Source organism: Pleurodeles waltl, chromosome 4_2, assembly GCF_031143425.1.
Source record: "Pleurodeles waltl isolate 20211129_DDA chromosome 4_2, aPleWal1.hap1.20221129, whole genome shotgun sequence".
NCBI classification, from domain to species: domain Eukaryota; kingdom Metazoa; phylum Chordata; class Amphibia; order Caudata; family Salamandridae; genus Pleurodeles; species Pleurodeles waltl.
Window position 1 is genome coordinate 293552637 of NC_090443.1, and position 14068 is coordinate 293566704.

Sequence of the window (14068 nt, forward strand, 5' to 3'; positions counted from 1 at the left end):
CGAAGATACCCCCTCTCGCCGCCGAACACATGCACTTCCAGATTCACACCGACCCCAGGACCACCCTCAGAGGCACCCTCATCTACAGGCCCCCTGGCCCACGCGCCCCATTCAGCGAATCCATCACGGACTTCATCACCCCGCACGCCCTAGCCTCGCCTGACTACATCCTCCTCGGGGACCTGAACTTCCACCTGGAGAAGAACAACGATACCAACACCGCCACCTTGATCGACAACCTTGCCAACCTCGGACTCAAGCAACTGGTGAACACCCCCACCCACACTGCCGGCCACACGCTTGACCCCATCTTCTCCGCCAGCAACCACGTAGCCTTCAACTACTCCTCTGAGATACACTGGACCGACCACAGATGTGTACACTTCACCTTCAGACGCAAGACCCACCACCTTCGCACACAACCAATCTCCTGCAGAACCTGGAACAAAATCTCCACAGAACAGCTACTTTCCACTCTCAACCACAACCAAACCGACATCACCCCCGACGCCAACAACGCAGCCCTCCACCTCACACAGTGGATCACCAACTGCGCCGACAACCTCGCCCCCCTCAGAAACCTCCCAAGACAGACCGACAGGAAACCCCCTTGGTTCACAGACGCCCTCAAAGAAACCAAGAAAACCTGCCGCACCCTCGAAAAGACCTGGTGCAAAGATTACACCGCAGAGAACATGCTAGCCCTCAAAACCGCCACCCGCAAACACCACCAACTGATACGCTCCAACAAAAGGGCATCCTTCAAAAAGAGACTGGACAAGAACACCCACAAAAGCAAAGAACTCTTCAACATCGTCAAAGAGCTCTCCAATCCCAATGCCAGCTCCAACAACATCACGCCCTCACAAGACCTCTGCAACTCCCTCGCCACTTTCTTCCATCGAAAGATCACCGACCTACACAACAGCTTCGGACCCCAAATCCCGCCGACCACCACTGAACTCACAGCCCCTACCATCACCCTCAACGCTTGGACCCCCATCGGCCCCGAAGAGACAAGAACCACCATGAACACCATCCACTTCGGCGCCCCATCGGACCCATGCCCCCATCACATCTTCAACAAAGCCGACGCCATCATCGCCCCCTATCTCCAGAGCATCATCAACAGCTCGCTTGCCATGGCCACCTTCCCCGAGAGCTGGAAACACGCAGAAGTCAACGCGCTCCTGAAGAAACCTACAGCGGACCCAAACGACCTAAAGAATTTCCGCCCCATCTCGCTACTCCCCTTCCCGGCCAAGGTCATCGAGAAAGCCGTCAACAAGCAACTGACCAACTTCCTCGAAGACCACAACCTGCTCGACCCCTCCCAGTCGGGCTTTAGGGCCAACCACAGCACGGAAACCGCCCTCATAGCAGTCACTGACGACATCAGAACCCTGATGGACAACGGTGAAACAACCGCCCTCATCCTCCTTGACCTCTCGGCCGCCTTCGACACCGTCTGCCACCGCACCCTAATAGCCCGCCTCCGCTTCATGGGTATCCAAGGACAGGCCCTGAACTGGATCATCTCGTTCCTCTCGGACCGAACACAGAGAGTCTACCTCCCGCCATTTCGCTCAGAACCCACCGATATCATCTGCGGCATCCCACAAGGCTCCTCACTCATCCCCACCCTCTTCAACATCTACATGAGCCCCCTCACCAACATCGCCCCCAAACGCAACATCAACATCATCTCCTACGCCGACGACACCCAGTTGATACTCTCCCTCACCGAAGACCCATCCACTGCCAAAGCCACCTGCAGGATGGAATGAAAGACGTCGCACAATGGATGAAGCTCAGCCGCCTGAAACTGAACTCTGACAAAACGGAGGTCGTCATCATCGGTAACTCCCCATCCGCCTGGGACGACTCGTGGTGGCCTACTGCCCTGGGGACCGCACCCACCCCCTCAGACCACGCACGCAACCTCGGATTCATCCTGGACCCCCTTCTCACCATGACCAAGCAAGTCAACGCCGTCTCATCCTCTTGCTTCCTCACCCTTTAAATGCTCCGGAAGATCTTCCGCTGGATCCCCGCCGACACAAGAAAGACTCTTACCCACGCCCTCGTCACAAGCCGCCTGGACTACCGGAACACACTATACGCAGGAACCACCGCAAAACTTCAGAAACGTCTTCAGCGCATACAAAACGCCTCTGCACGCCTCATCCTCGACGTACCCCCCCACAACCACATATCCTCCCACCTGAAACACCTACACTGGCTCCCCGTCAACAAAAGGATCACCTTCATGCTCCTCACCCACGCACACAAAGCCCTCCACAATAAGGGCCCCGAATACCTCAGTCGCCTCGCCTTCTACACTCCCACCCGTCATCTTTGCTCTACCAGCCTCGCCCTCGCCACCGTCCCTCGCATCCGCAGAACCACCGCCGGAGGCAAATCCTTCTCCTACCTGGCAGCCAAGACTTGGAACTCCCTTCCTGTCCACCTCAGGACTACCCAGGACCACCTCTCCTTGAGGAAGCACCTCAAAACCTGGCTCTTCGAGCAGCAGTAACCCCCCCCCCCCTAACCCCCAGTGCCTTGAGACCCTCACGGGTGAGTAGCAGGCTCTATAAATGCTTATTGATTGATTGATTGATTGAATAGTGCTTTGTTTGCGTATGCAGTTGCTACGAGGCATCACAATGAGGAATGCTCATGTGTCACAAATTGCCAGAGCACTACTACCACATAACACAATACAAACAAATTCTGATACCATGATGCACACACAAGACCACATCAGGCTACTAACATGGAACATCGAGGGCTCAATAATATCCCCTACAAAAATGCAGGTGCTTGCTTATATAAATCGCCACCAGGTGCAGAAAGTGCCAATGCAAGAAACGCACCTCATGCATTCAACTGACTTGCATGTGGGAACTAGATGGGTTGCTGTCCGAGTGGCCTCATCTTATGCAACGTACTCTAGGGTTGTCCTCATTTTAATTAAAAAGGGTCTCCAGTTCACACTCACATACTCTGAAACAGATGATCAGGGATGCTACATAACAGTACAGGGAAGCTTGGGCAGCACAGCAGTAACTATTATCAATACATACAGGCCTAACATAGACGAACATGAATTTTATAACCTCCTGGGAGGCCGCCTACACACTCTACAGCCTACAGTGCTCTTCTGGGGAGGGGATAGCAACATGTAGATATAGAGCCCACACAGGACTAGTCTGCCTCGGCAGAGTGGCAAGGCAAACATTCAGCCCAGGTTATTTGTGACACTAAGTAGGTATACGGGCTTACAGATGTGTGGAGAGCGAGACATCCAAATGCTAGAAGACATATACCTCCCTCAGTACACAAAACATGGCCTAGACCGGACAACTGGCTGGTGTCGTGGGAGGTGAGCATGCGGACAACAGCCGTTTTTTTACTTGCCCAGAAACCTCTGAGCATTCACCTGTCCTGCTGGAAAGGTACAACCCACGCATAGAACCACACCATTCCCGCAAGCCTTGTCACTACTAGACTACTTTGATGAGAACAAGGGCTCTATACACGATGCGGGCACACTGTGGGAAGCATTTAAAACCACAATTAGGGGGGTATGTTTTAGAATATAGGTGGGGGTCTCCGCTCCCAGGTGCAGACACTACCGAATACTCTGAAGGGCCTGGAATGGCAGTATGAGGTGGACCCCTCACCACACACTAGCAAAAATAAGAGCTAGTCATTGAATACGACACAGCTGACGTTTGTCTATGGGTGATGGGTGATGAGATCCTGCGAAGAGGGCAGGAGACCAGGTTGCAGTTTAACCAATAAAATAAAAGAGCAATGGACAAAAGCCCACATAGTGGGGATAGAGACCGGAGATGAGATATGCCATGACGCGCCTGATATTCTGGTGCAATTTATGGACTTCTACTCCAGTCTCTTTGGGCCACGAGAGGCAGCAACATTAACTGAAACGGCCATGTATCTTGGCGAATTGATCCTGGTGTAGCTCTCCCTGGGACAAAGAAAATTCCTAGTGCAGGCAGTCATGTTAGAAGAGGTGACACAGTGTATTCAGTGGCCCAGGAAAAACTAATATTGCCCCTGATCCTTCGTGAAGCCCTCATAATAACTCTGTTAAAGCCAGGCAAGGAGTCAGGGAGATGCGAATCATAGCGACCATTATCACTAATCAACACAGACACTAAAATACTGGCGAAAATTATAGCTGCTCAGCTCCAGCCACTCTTCCCAGCATTGGTAGTGCCAGGTCAGTCAGGATTTGTCCCGGGCCAGTCCAGCTCGCACTACCTGCGGACAGTTTGCTGTTCTGCACCAATTCGACCCCTCACTCAAGGCAGCTGCCGTACTCTTAGATGCCACTAGGGCATTTGATTCTATACAGTGGGACTACATGTTCACTGTGCTATGTTGTATAAGCATGCCCTAGGCATTCACACTGTGGATATGCTTCTTATACACAGATCCAACAGCACGGGTGCGCATAAATGGCAATATATCAAGCATAATAAAGATAAGTAGGGGTAAGTGGCAGGGCATGTAGGATACGACAGACATTCTGAAGCATCATTGGGATTTCTGCACCACCCCCTTGCCATTTCCCTTTAAGCAGATGACATGGTGCTACACCTCTGAACCTCAGATACACAACTAGAACCGCTCGTATGTGACTATATACGGCATGAGAGGTACTCAGGTCTGAGCATAAACTGGAAAAAATCAACCATTTTCCTTCTAACACAGTGTCCCGAAACCCATGTGACTGATTTCCCCCTTGTGTGGTATATGGAACCAGTCAAATACCTAGGGGTGTGGATACAGAGAGATCCTGAAATCATTAGCTTTCAGAACTATGGACAAGTTGTCTCCAAATCAGAGTATCAGATGGCCCAGTGGATAAAACTCCTTCTGTATTGGCTGATGGGGTGGCAATCATGAAGATGGTCATCTTGCCCCGGTTCCTTTATTTATTCATTAATATCTCGATCATTCTAATGATAGTGATTTAAAAAAAAAACAAAAAAAAAAAACACTAAGATCCTGTCTGATAACTCTAGCCTGGGCAGGGAAGTAGCCCAGATGTAGCTATGAAACACTTACTATGCCTCACAAGCGGGGGGGGGGGGGGGGGGGGGGGGGGGGGGGGATATGGCACCCCAGATATGTACAACTATTACTTCTGAGCACAGGCACAATTTGCACACAATTGGTACTTTTCTATTACATATCTGCCACACTTAGCAGTAGAAAGCAATGACTTACATACATGTGGTAAATTGGCCTTAAGAGGTATAGGATGTAAGCATATCCCTAGACTGGAAATCAACACAATATATAGTAGCACAAAGGCCTGGCAGGAATTGAGTGCAAGAACGGGGAAGTCTGTCCTATGCACCAGCACTATCACTACTATACCACGCGTGCTTTCCATGCTATCAAGGGTGTGTTTGTAACAACGGGGACATCTACCCATGTGGTAGGTTCATTTCACTGGAGGCTGTCTCACTAACGCAACGTAGCACCCCACTGCTAGTGCTTATCACAGACCCCAGAAAGCTTTAAAAGCACTATACCCTAACTTTCCAGATGCACCACCCACGTCAAAAATGTTGCAGACAATGCTTACCTGTAACTCATGCAATAGGCTAATAACAAGGTTGTACAATGCTGCACAAGGCGATGACCCTGCTGACCAAGTCAAACTGCTACATAGGTGGAATACTGTGTTAGATCCACCGATGTCTCAAGAACACTGGTGTTCTGCTGTGCACTTACAGGCCTACTTACAGCTAATTGCAATTTGCCAATTATACACTTCAAATACCTGCAGCAACTGTATTATTCTCCACTTCAATTGCACATCTATGGTCTGTGGGCTCATGCCCAAAGTGCACACAGTGGCACCGCTGACACAGATTTTATACATTTGGCATGGTCATGCAACCTCATTTATCATTTTTGGGCGCAGGTGACCATAGCTTTATCTGATATGGTACTGGAGATGGTGGACTACACTCCACACATCTGTCTTTTAGGTCTTGTTAAATGCCTACAGCAATCTAATTACAAACTGGTAGCTGTAGCTTTAATGTTGGCAAAAAAGGAGGGTGGTTATGTACTGGGGAGAAAAAAAGCAGCTCTCAAATTTAATCAATGGTTGACTGATGTAGCGTACTGCAGAGACCAATTAGACTTTTATACAGAAGGACCACCAGTGGCATCGGGACCCAAAAATATATGGGTCTTGTTTACAGCATATCGCCTGTCGTCCGCAGCGGAGGACTAGCTGGTGGTAACTGAACTGCTCTATAGTGGGACTGGATACTAGCTTTGTATCAAATATAATTGGATATATTGTACTAGTGCATAGGTGACGTATATTACACGTGATGCTGTGAATGTACTGAGATTGCATTGTTTAACAACATGTAATTATTGTATTTAAGGTACCTATAATGTGTGGACCATGCCCCAAATAGCAGCACAGCAGTACTGGAACTAACAGTCTGTACAAACGTCCCAAATGCCCAAAAATCATTTACAAAACAACAGAAAGAGGATACAGTGCAAACAGTGACACAAATCAATGGCAAATGAATGGTCATCAAAACTGAAAGCTATAACACACCTTTGTAGGGAGTGTGGTAGATAAACAGAGGTAAGGGCAAAGACTCCAGTGAGGAAGGATAGGGGCAGGGAGTGTTTTCCCCCCTTATTGGCCTTTCGTAACAGCAAAGTCGAAAGGTGCAGTAGCATCCCAGGAGAAGTGTTTGTAAAGTTCCTGAATGTAGATTTTGCATGTAATGCTAAACCACTTGGATTCGATGAAGGCCTAGTGTGCAAGTCAGTGGCGGTAACAGTGTGGGACTTACGTTGTCATATCTGCACAGACCAAATATCAAACAAGAAGGGCCATGGAATGCAGGTTAGCTAAAGTGGCCCTTTGGACACTATAGATAAAGCACTACCCCCTTCAATGTGGAAAGGCATGGGTTTCTATTATGGGGTGGAAAGACTGATCTATTGGATGAAGCAGCTCAGATACCAGGTGCTCTAGGTTTTCTTTTAGTCTTAATTAGTTAAAGAGTGGGGATGAATCAATCAGGGAGCAAACGGTGAAGAGAAGCCATTATGATCCACTGGACAGAGGCTGTGCCTCCGATTCAGAGGTCAGATTACAAGTGGGTGATACTCAGACTGCGGACATTCAAGATTGAAGGGTTTGCAGAACGAGACAAAGGTGGTGAATGCAGAAAGCGGAAAAAACCTTAAACTACACAAGGGTACTGTCAGAGTACCAATACACTGTACTATTTTGTTCAGTCAGCAGTAACTTGAGGGGAACCTCGAGTAGAGTACATTGCATTATTGCAACATTGGCGCTCGTGGGAAGTTCAAATATAGCAGGAAGAAGGGGTTTGAATGAGTACATTTGACTCTTCTGGTGCCTCTTTGTAAATAAATATCTGTTGTGTACCGTTTTGCAAGTGCTTGTGCACAAGGCCACCGAATTCAAGGATCACTAAAAGGCAGCGGTCAGAATTCGAACCACGTTGTAGAGTATCTTTTCTGCAGCGAGCAGCAGGCTGATGGAGAGAATGGCATCTCTGCTCCTTCAAAGTTCAAATCACTCATTCATTGAAATGCATGCATCATTACTTTACTTTTAGGTCAAATAGACGCTTCACTCAATTAACACAAAAACTCAGGGAGTGATTATTTAAGGTGGAGGCAAATTAGGGAGTAGTTCCCACTTGATGGGATGTGTGATTATTCTATGTAACATCAAGCAAACAAGATACACGCTTGTATGTAGTTGACTGAAACACCTATTTGACATAAAAGTAGAGTAATGATGCACAAGTCGAAAAATTTGTGATTTGATTTCAGTGCGGAGTGGGAAACAACACTGTTTGCGATGGACGTTCGAGGGGCATATACACTGGATTACAAAATTGCTTTTTTGGATTGCGTTCGTAATTGTTTGACATGATATTTATAAACCATCAGATGTAGATTATACTTGGTGTTCACACATTTGAAAACATACATTTACATGAAGTTACAGAAAGACTTTAGAGTCCGTCTGATATATTAACTTTGCCTTGAAAAAAAACATATAGCGACACTGCTTGACAGGAGCTGGCTGTTTTGATTTTAGGAATTCCTGTTGATTTTTTCTTCATCTGTGTCATCAGATTAACTAACTTCTATATTAACATCTGAACTAGCTTTTACAACATGCTGATGAAGATTAATTTTGTCTTATTACAATTCATGTATCGATCATTATGCTTTGAAGGAAAGAATGAATGTCAGTGCAAAGATAATCTGAAAATGAGTGAAGCTTTTTAAATAATGTTATATTAATAATGAAATCAGGATATATTTTTCATGTAATGCCTCATTTAATATTTGTCAATTCAATACTTTTTAGTTATCTGCATTGTCCATTTATAACCTATGTTGTTGATATTGCTATTCGTTTCTTTTCTGATTCCCTACTAATGCAAGTACCCCTTTGGGGAAACTGCAAAGTATGAATTAAAGAGATGTCAATATCTGCAACAGCATGCCCTCGGGAAAGAGCGCCATTGTTTGCAACAGGGGAAAACAAATTGATGGGGAGCAAAAGAATGGAAGGAGGAGAATTCAACTGGAATAACCCAATAATCACTGTGATTACAATATACAGCCTCTTGGAATGGAGTTACTACCAAGTGCACGACACCCTTAACACTGACAACACCTGGAACCATACAAAAAAGCTCAAGTATAATAACTATGGCACACAGGATCCAAGGGCATCCTTAACGTTCTCAACTCATAGCAATTTGTTGTTAACTTGAGGTTCCAAAGAATAGGAATGACATGGTCATTAAGAGCAAGCAAGAGACTGTCGTCATCAAAACACAATAATCAATCAATGGAAATCAGATATCGGCTACAACAGAATCCATTTCTGGGTCGATGTAAAAATACAACAGAAAAAAGTATGAACACAAATCATGTCAAAAGAGGGAGGGACCTAAACCATACCTCAGTCTCTCCCTCTCTTCTCTCTCTTCTCGCTCCCTCTCCTCTCTGCGTTTCAGCCTGTCCATGTTGCGCTTTTCCTGCTTTTCAGCTACTAGTTTCTAAGGATGAGAAAAAGGAAATAGGAAAACACAAATTCGTTTACCACTTTGTTTTAGATTCTTTGAAATCCTAATGTAATACTGGAAGCTATATGACAAAAAAACAACAAATACAATAATGGGGTATCAGCTTATGTTGCACCATCAGATCTACAAAGGTGACCAAGGAATATTTTTCAACGCTCCACACACCATGCGATTTCAGCAACAGAATGCAAGATGGCTTACAGGTGAAAATGAAAATAAGATAGTTGAAGCCCTATGATATCATCATATAAAACTACTATTCAAGTTTTACCCACTTGAGTTCCTAATAAGACTAACAACCCCAATTACTTACGGCCTCAGTGATGCCTACTTATCAAATGATTATGAAAAATCAATAGTCACATATACAGCAAAATGTATAGCTTGCCATACACTCATAACTCATGACCTTGCTATCAGTAAAACGCTTGAAAGGATTAAACAAGTTACATATTTGCCTCATTAATCTTTCGGCCTGAAACTCTTCTTGATTCACATGCTGGGTATTCTTCCACCATTTAGTGGTTGGGTCTGGAAATTTATCTGCATCACGTTTTAACTTTGAGTGGCAACTATAGACAAAGCCAAGGTGACAAAAGTCCACCTTAATCTAACAGTAGTAGTAATCTCTTTATTTGGTGTAGTTAAAAAAACATAATAGCATATATATGTCACTTACCCAGTGTACATCTGTTCGTGGCATGTCCCGCTGCAGATTCACATACTAGGCATATTCTGCCATCTAGTGTTGGGCTCGGAGTGTTACAAGTTGTTTTTCTGCGAAGAAGTATTTTCGAGTCACGGGATCGAGTGACTCCTCCTTTTCGGCTCCATTGCGCATGGGTATTGACTCCACGTTAGATTGTTTTCCCGCAGAGGGTAACGTAGGAGTGATAGAGTATAAAGAAAAGAGATGTCCATGCAAATGGAATACATACATATATACAAGTGAATGTTGAACTTAAACGGCTTCAGGCTCCCGGGGAGGTGGGAGGGTGCATGTGAATCTGCAGCGGAACATGCCACGAACAGACGTACACTGGGTAAGTGACATTATCCGTTCGATGGCATGTGTAGCTGCAGATACACATGCAGTGCATAGACTAAAAAGCAGTTTTACCTCCTATAAGCGGTGGTCAGCCTGTAGCAGTTGAAGTTGTTTGAAATAGTGTTCTTAGTACAGCCTGTCCTACTGTGGCCTGTTGTGTTGCTAACACATCTACACAGTAATGCTTGGTAAATGTATGCGGTGTTGACCAAGTGGCTGCTTTACAGATTTTGGCCATTGGTATGTTTCCTAAGAAAGCCACTGTAGCTCCTTTTTTGCGGGTGGAGTGTGCTTTAGGTGTAACTAATAGCTGGTGTAGGAAGTTGGCTCTGTATGTGCTATTTCAAAGTAAGGAATAGCATGCACAGAGTCCAAGGGTTCCCCTTAGAGGTAAAATAGTGGTAAAAAGAGATAATACTAATGCTCTATTTTGTGGTAGTGTGGTCGAGCAGTAGGCTTATCCAAGGAGTAGTGTTAAGCATTTGTTGTACATACACATAGACAATAAATGAGGTACACACACTCAGAGACAAATCCAGCCAATAGGTTTTGTATAGAAAAATATCTTTTCTTAGTTTATTTTAAGAACCACAGGTTCAACTTCTACATGTAATATCTCCTTCGAAAGGTATTGCAGGTAAGTACTTTAGGAACTTCAAATCATCAAAATTGCATGTATACTTTTCAAGTTATTCACAAATAGCTGTTTTAAAAGTGGACACTTAGTGCAATTTTCACAGTTCCTAGGGGAGGTAAGTATTTGTTAGGTTAACCAGGTAAGTAAGACACTTACAGGGCTTAGTTCTTGGTCCAAGGTAGCCCACCGTTGGGGGTTCAGAGCAACCCCAAAGTCACCACACCAGCAGCTCAGGGCCGGTCAGGTGCAGAGTTCAAAGTGGTGCCCAAAACGCATAGGCTAGAATGGAGAGAAGGGGGTGCCCCGGTTCCGGTCTGCTTGCAGGTAAGTACCCGCGTCTTCGGAGGGCAGACCAGGGGGGTTTTGTAGGGCACCGGGGGGGACACAAGTCCACACAGAAATTTCACCCTCAGCGGCGCGGGGGCGGGCGGGTGCAGTGTAGAAACAAGCGTCGGGTTCGCAATGTTAGTCTATGAGAGATCTCGGGATCTCTTCAGCGCTGCAGGCAGGCAAGGGGGGGATTCCTCGGGGAAACCTCCACTTGGGCAAGGGAGAGGGACTCCTGGGGGTCACTTCTCCAGTGAAAGTCCGGTCCTTCAGGTCCTGGGGGTTGCGGGTGCAGGGTCTCTCCCAGGCGTCGGGACTTTAGGTTCAAAGAGTCGCGGTCAGGGGAAGCCTCGGGATTCCCTCTGCAGGCGGCGCTGTGGGGGCTCAGGGGGGACAGGTTTTGGTACTCACAGTATCAGAGTAGTCCTGGGGTCCCTCCTGAGGTGTTGGATCGCCACCAGCCGAGTCGGGGTCGCCGGGTGCAGTGTTGCAAGTCTCACGCTTCTTGCGGGGAGCTTGCAGGGTTCTTTAAAGCTGCTGGAAACAAAGTTGCAGCTTTTCTTGGAGCAGGTCCGCTGTCCTCGGGAGTTTCTTGTCTTTTCGAAGCAGGGGCAGTCCTCAGAGGATGTCGAGGTCGCTGGTCCCTTTGGAAGGCGTCGCTGGAGCAGGATCTTTGGAAGGCAGGAGACAGGCCGGTGAGTTTCTGGAGCCAAGGCAGTTGTCGTCTTCTGGTCTTCCGCTGCAGGGGTTTTCAGCTGGGCAGTCCTTCTTCTTGTAGTTGCAGGAATCTAATTTTCTAGGGTTCAGGGTAGCCCTTAAATACTAAATTTAAGGGCGTGTTTAGGTCTGGGGGGTTAGTAGCCAATGGCTACTAGCCCTGAGGGTGGGTACACCCTCTTTGTGCCTCTTCCCAAGGGGAGGGGGTCACAATCCTAACCCTATTGGGGGAATCCTCCATCTGCAAGATGGAGGATTTCTAAAAGTTAGAGTCACTTCAGCTCAGGACACCTTAGGGGCTGTCCTGACTGGCCAGTGACTCCTCCTTGTTTTTCTCATTATTTTCTCCGGCCTTGCCGCCAAAAGTGGGGCCTGGCCGGAGGGGGCGGGCAACTCCACTAGCTGGAGTGTCCTGCTGGGTTGGCACAAAGGAGGTGAGCCTTTGAGGCTCACCGCCAGGTGTGACAATTCCTGCCTGGGGGAGGTGTTAGCATCTCCACCCAGTGCAGGCTTTGTTACTGGCCTCAGAGTGACAAAGGCACTCTCCCCATGGGGCCAGCAACATGTCTCGGTTTGTGGCAGGCTGCTAAAACTAGTCAGCCTACACAGATAGTCGGTTAAGTTTCAGGGGGCACCTCTAAGGTGCCCTCTGGGGTGTATTTTACAATAAAATGTACACTGGCATCAGTGTGCATTTATTGTGCTGAGAAGTTTGATACCAAACTTCCCAGTTTTCAGTGTAGCCATTATGGTGCTGTGGAGTTCGTGTTTGGCAAACTCCCAGACCATATACTCTTATGGCTACCCTGCACTTACAATGTCTAAGGTTTTGTTTAGACACTGTAGGGGTACCATGCTCATGCACTGGTACCCTCACCTATGGTATAGTGCACCCTGCCTTAGGGCTGTAAGGCCTGCTAGAGGGGTGTCTTACCTATACTGCATAGGCAGTGAGAGGCTGGCATGGCACCCTGAGGGGAGTGCCATGTCGACTTACTCGTTTTGTCCTCACTAGCACACACAAGCTGGCAAGCAGTGTGTCTGTGCTGAGTGAGAGGTCTCCAGGGTGGCATAAGACATGCTGCAGCCCTTAGAGACCTTCCTTGGCATCAGGGCCCTTGGTACTAGAAGTACCAGTTACAAGGGACTTATCTGGATGCCAGGGTCTGCCAATTGTGGATACAAAAGTACAGGTTAGGGAAAGAACACTGGTGCTGGGGCCTGGTTAGCAGGCCTCAGCACACTTTCAATTGTAAACATAGCATCAGCAAAGGCAAAAAGTCAGGGGGCAACCATGCCAAGGAGGCATTTCCTTACAGCTGGCTTTTAGGTAACACGTTTGGATGCATTTGACTATCCATCTAGCTAGCCCTTGCTTTGAGATAGGGTTACCAGTATGTGGTTTTTGGAACGCCAACAATAATTTCTTGGTTTTCCTAAATGATTTAGTTCTATTTATGTAATACATTTAGTGCTCTTTTAATGTCTAATGTATGCAGGGCTCTTTCTGTTACAGAGTCTGGCTGTGGGAAGAAGACCGGTAGTTCACTGTTTGTTTGATATGAAACGGTGATATAACTTTTGGGAGAAATCTTGGGTTTGTTCAAACTACAAATTTATGTTTGTGTACTTGTATGAATGGGTCTTGAATAGTGAAAGCTTGTATTTCACTAACTCTTCTTAATGAAGTGACTGCAACTAGGAAGGCAACTTTCCATGTTAGGTACTGAATTGGACATGAATGCATAGGTTCAAATGGTGGACCCATGAGTTGTGTGAGTACTATATTAAGATTCCACGAAGGCAATGGGGGTGTTCTAGGTGGAATAAAGTGTTTTAATCCTTCCATGAAGGCTTTGATAACAGGGACTCTAAATAAAGAGCTGTGTTGTATATTTTGCAAATACGCAGAGATTGCAGTGAGATGTATTTTAATGGACGAAAAGCCTAGATTTGCTTTTTGAAAATGAAGCAAATAACTTACAATCTCTTGTATTGACGCTGAAAGAGGGGCAATTTGTTTAGATTGACAGTAATATACAAACCTTTTCCATTTGTTTGCATAACACTGCCTGGTAGTGGGCTTTCTTGCCTGTTTAATTACATCCATACATTCAATTGGTAGTTGTAGATATCCAAACTCTACGACTTCAGGAGCCAAATCACTAGATT

At 46.6% G+C, this 14068-nt stretch overlaps 1 protein-coding gene across 3 annotated transcripts in view; it reads right to left on the reverse strand.

Moving 5' to 3' along the window:
• The window catches only part of LOC138292552 (putative RNA-binding protein Luc7-like 2), a 311074-nt gene that overhangs the window by 82122 nt on the left and 214884 nt on the right, over positions 1-14068 (reverse strand). For all 3 annotated transcript variants that reach the window (XM_069231227.1, XM_069231228.1, XM_069231229.1), the window contains one exon: positions 9043-9140. In XM_069231227.1, coding sequence (XP_069087328.1) covers positions 9043-9140 — 98 coding nt within the window. The remainder of the gene's footprint in view (positions 1-9042; positions 9141-14068) is intronic.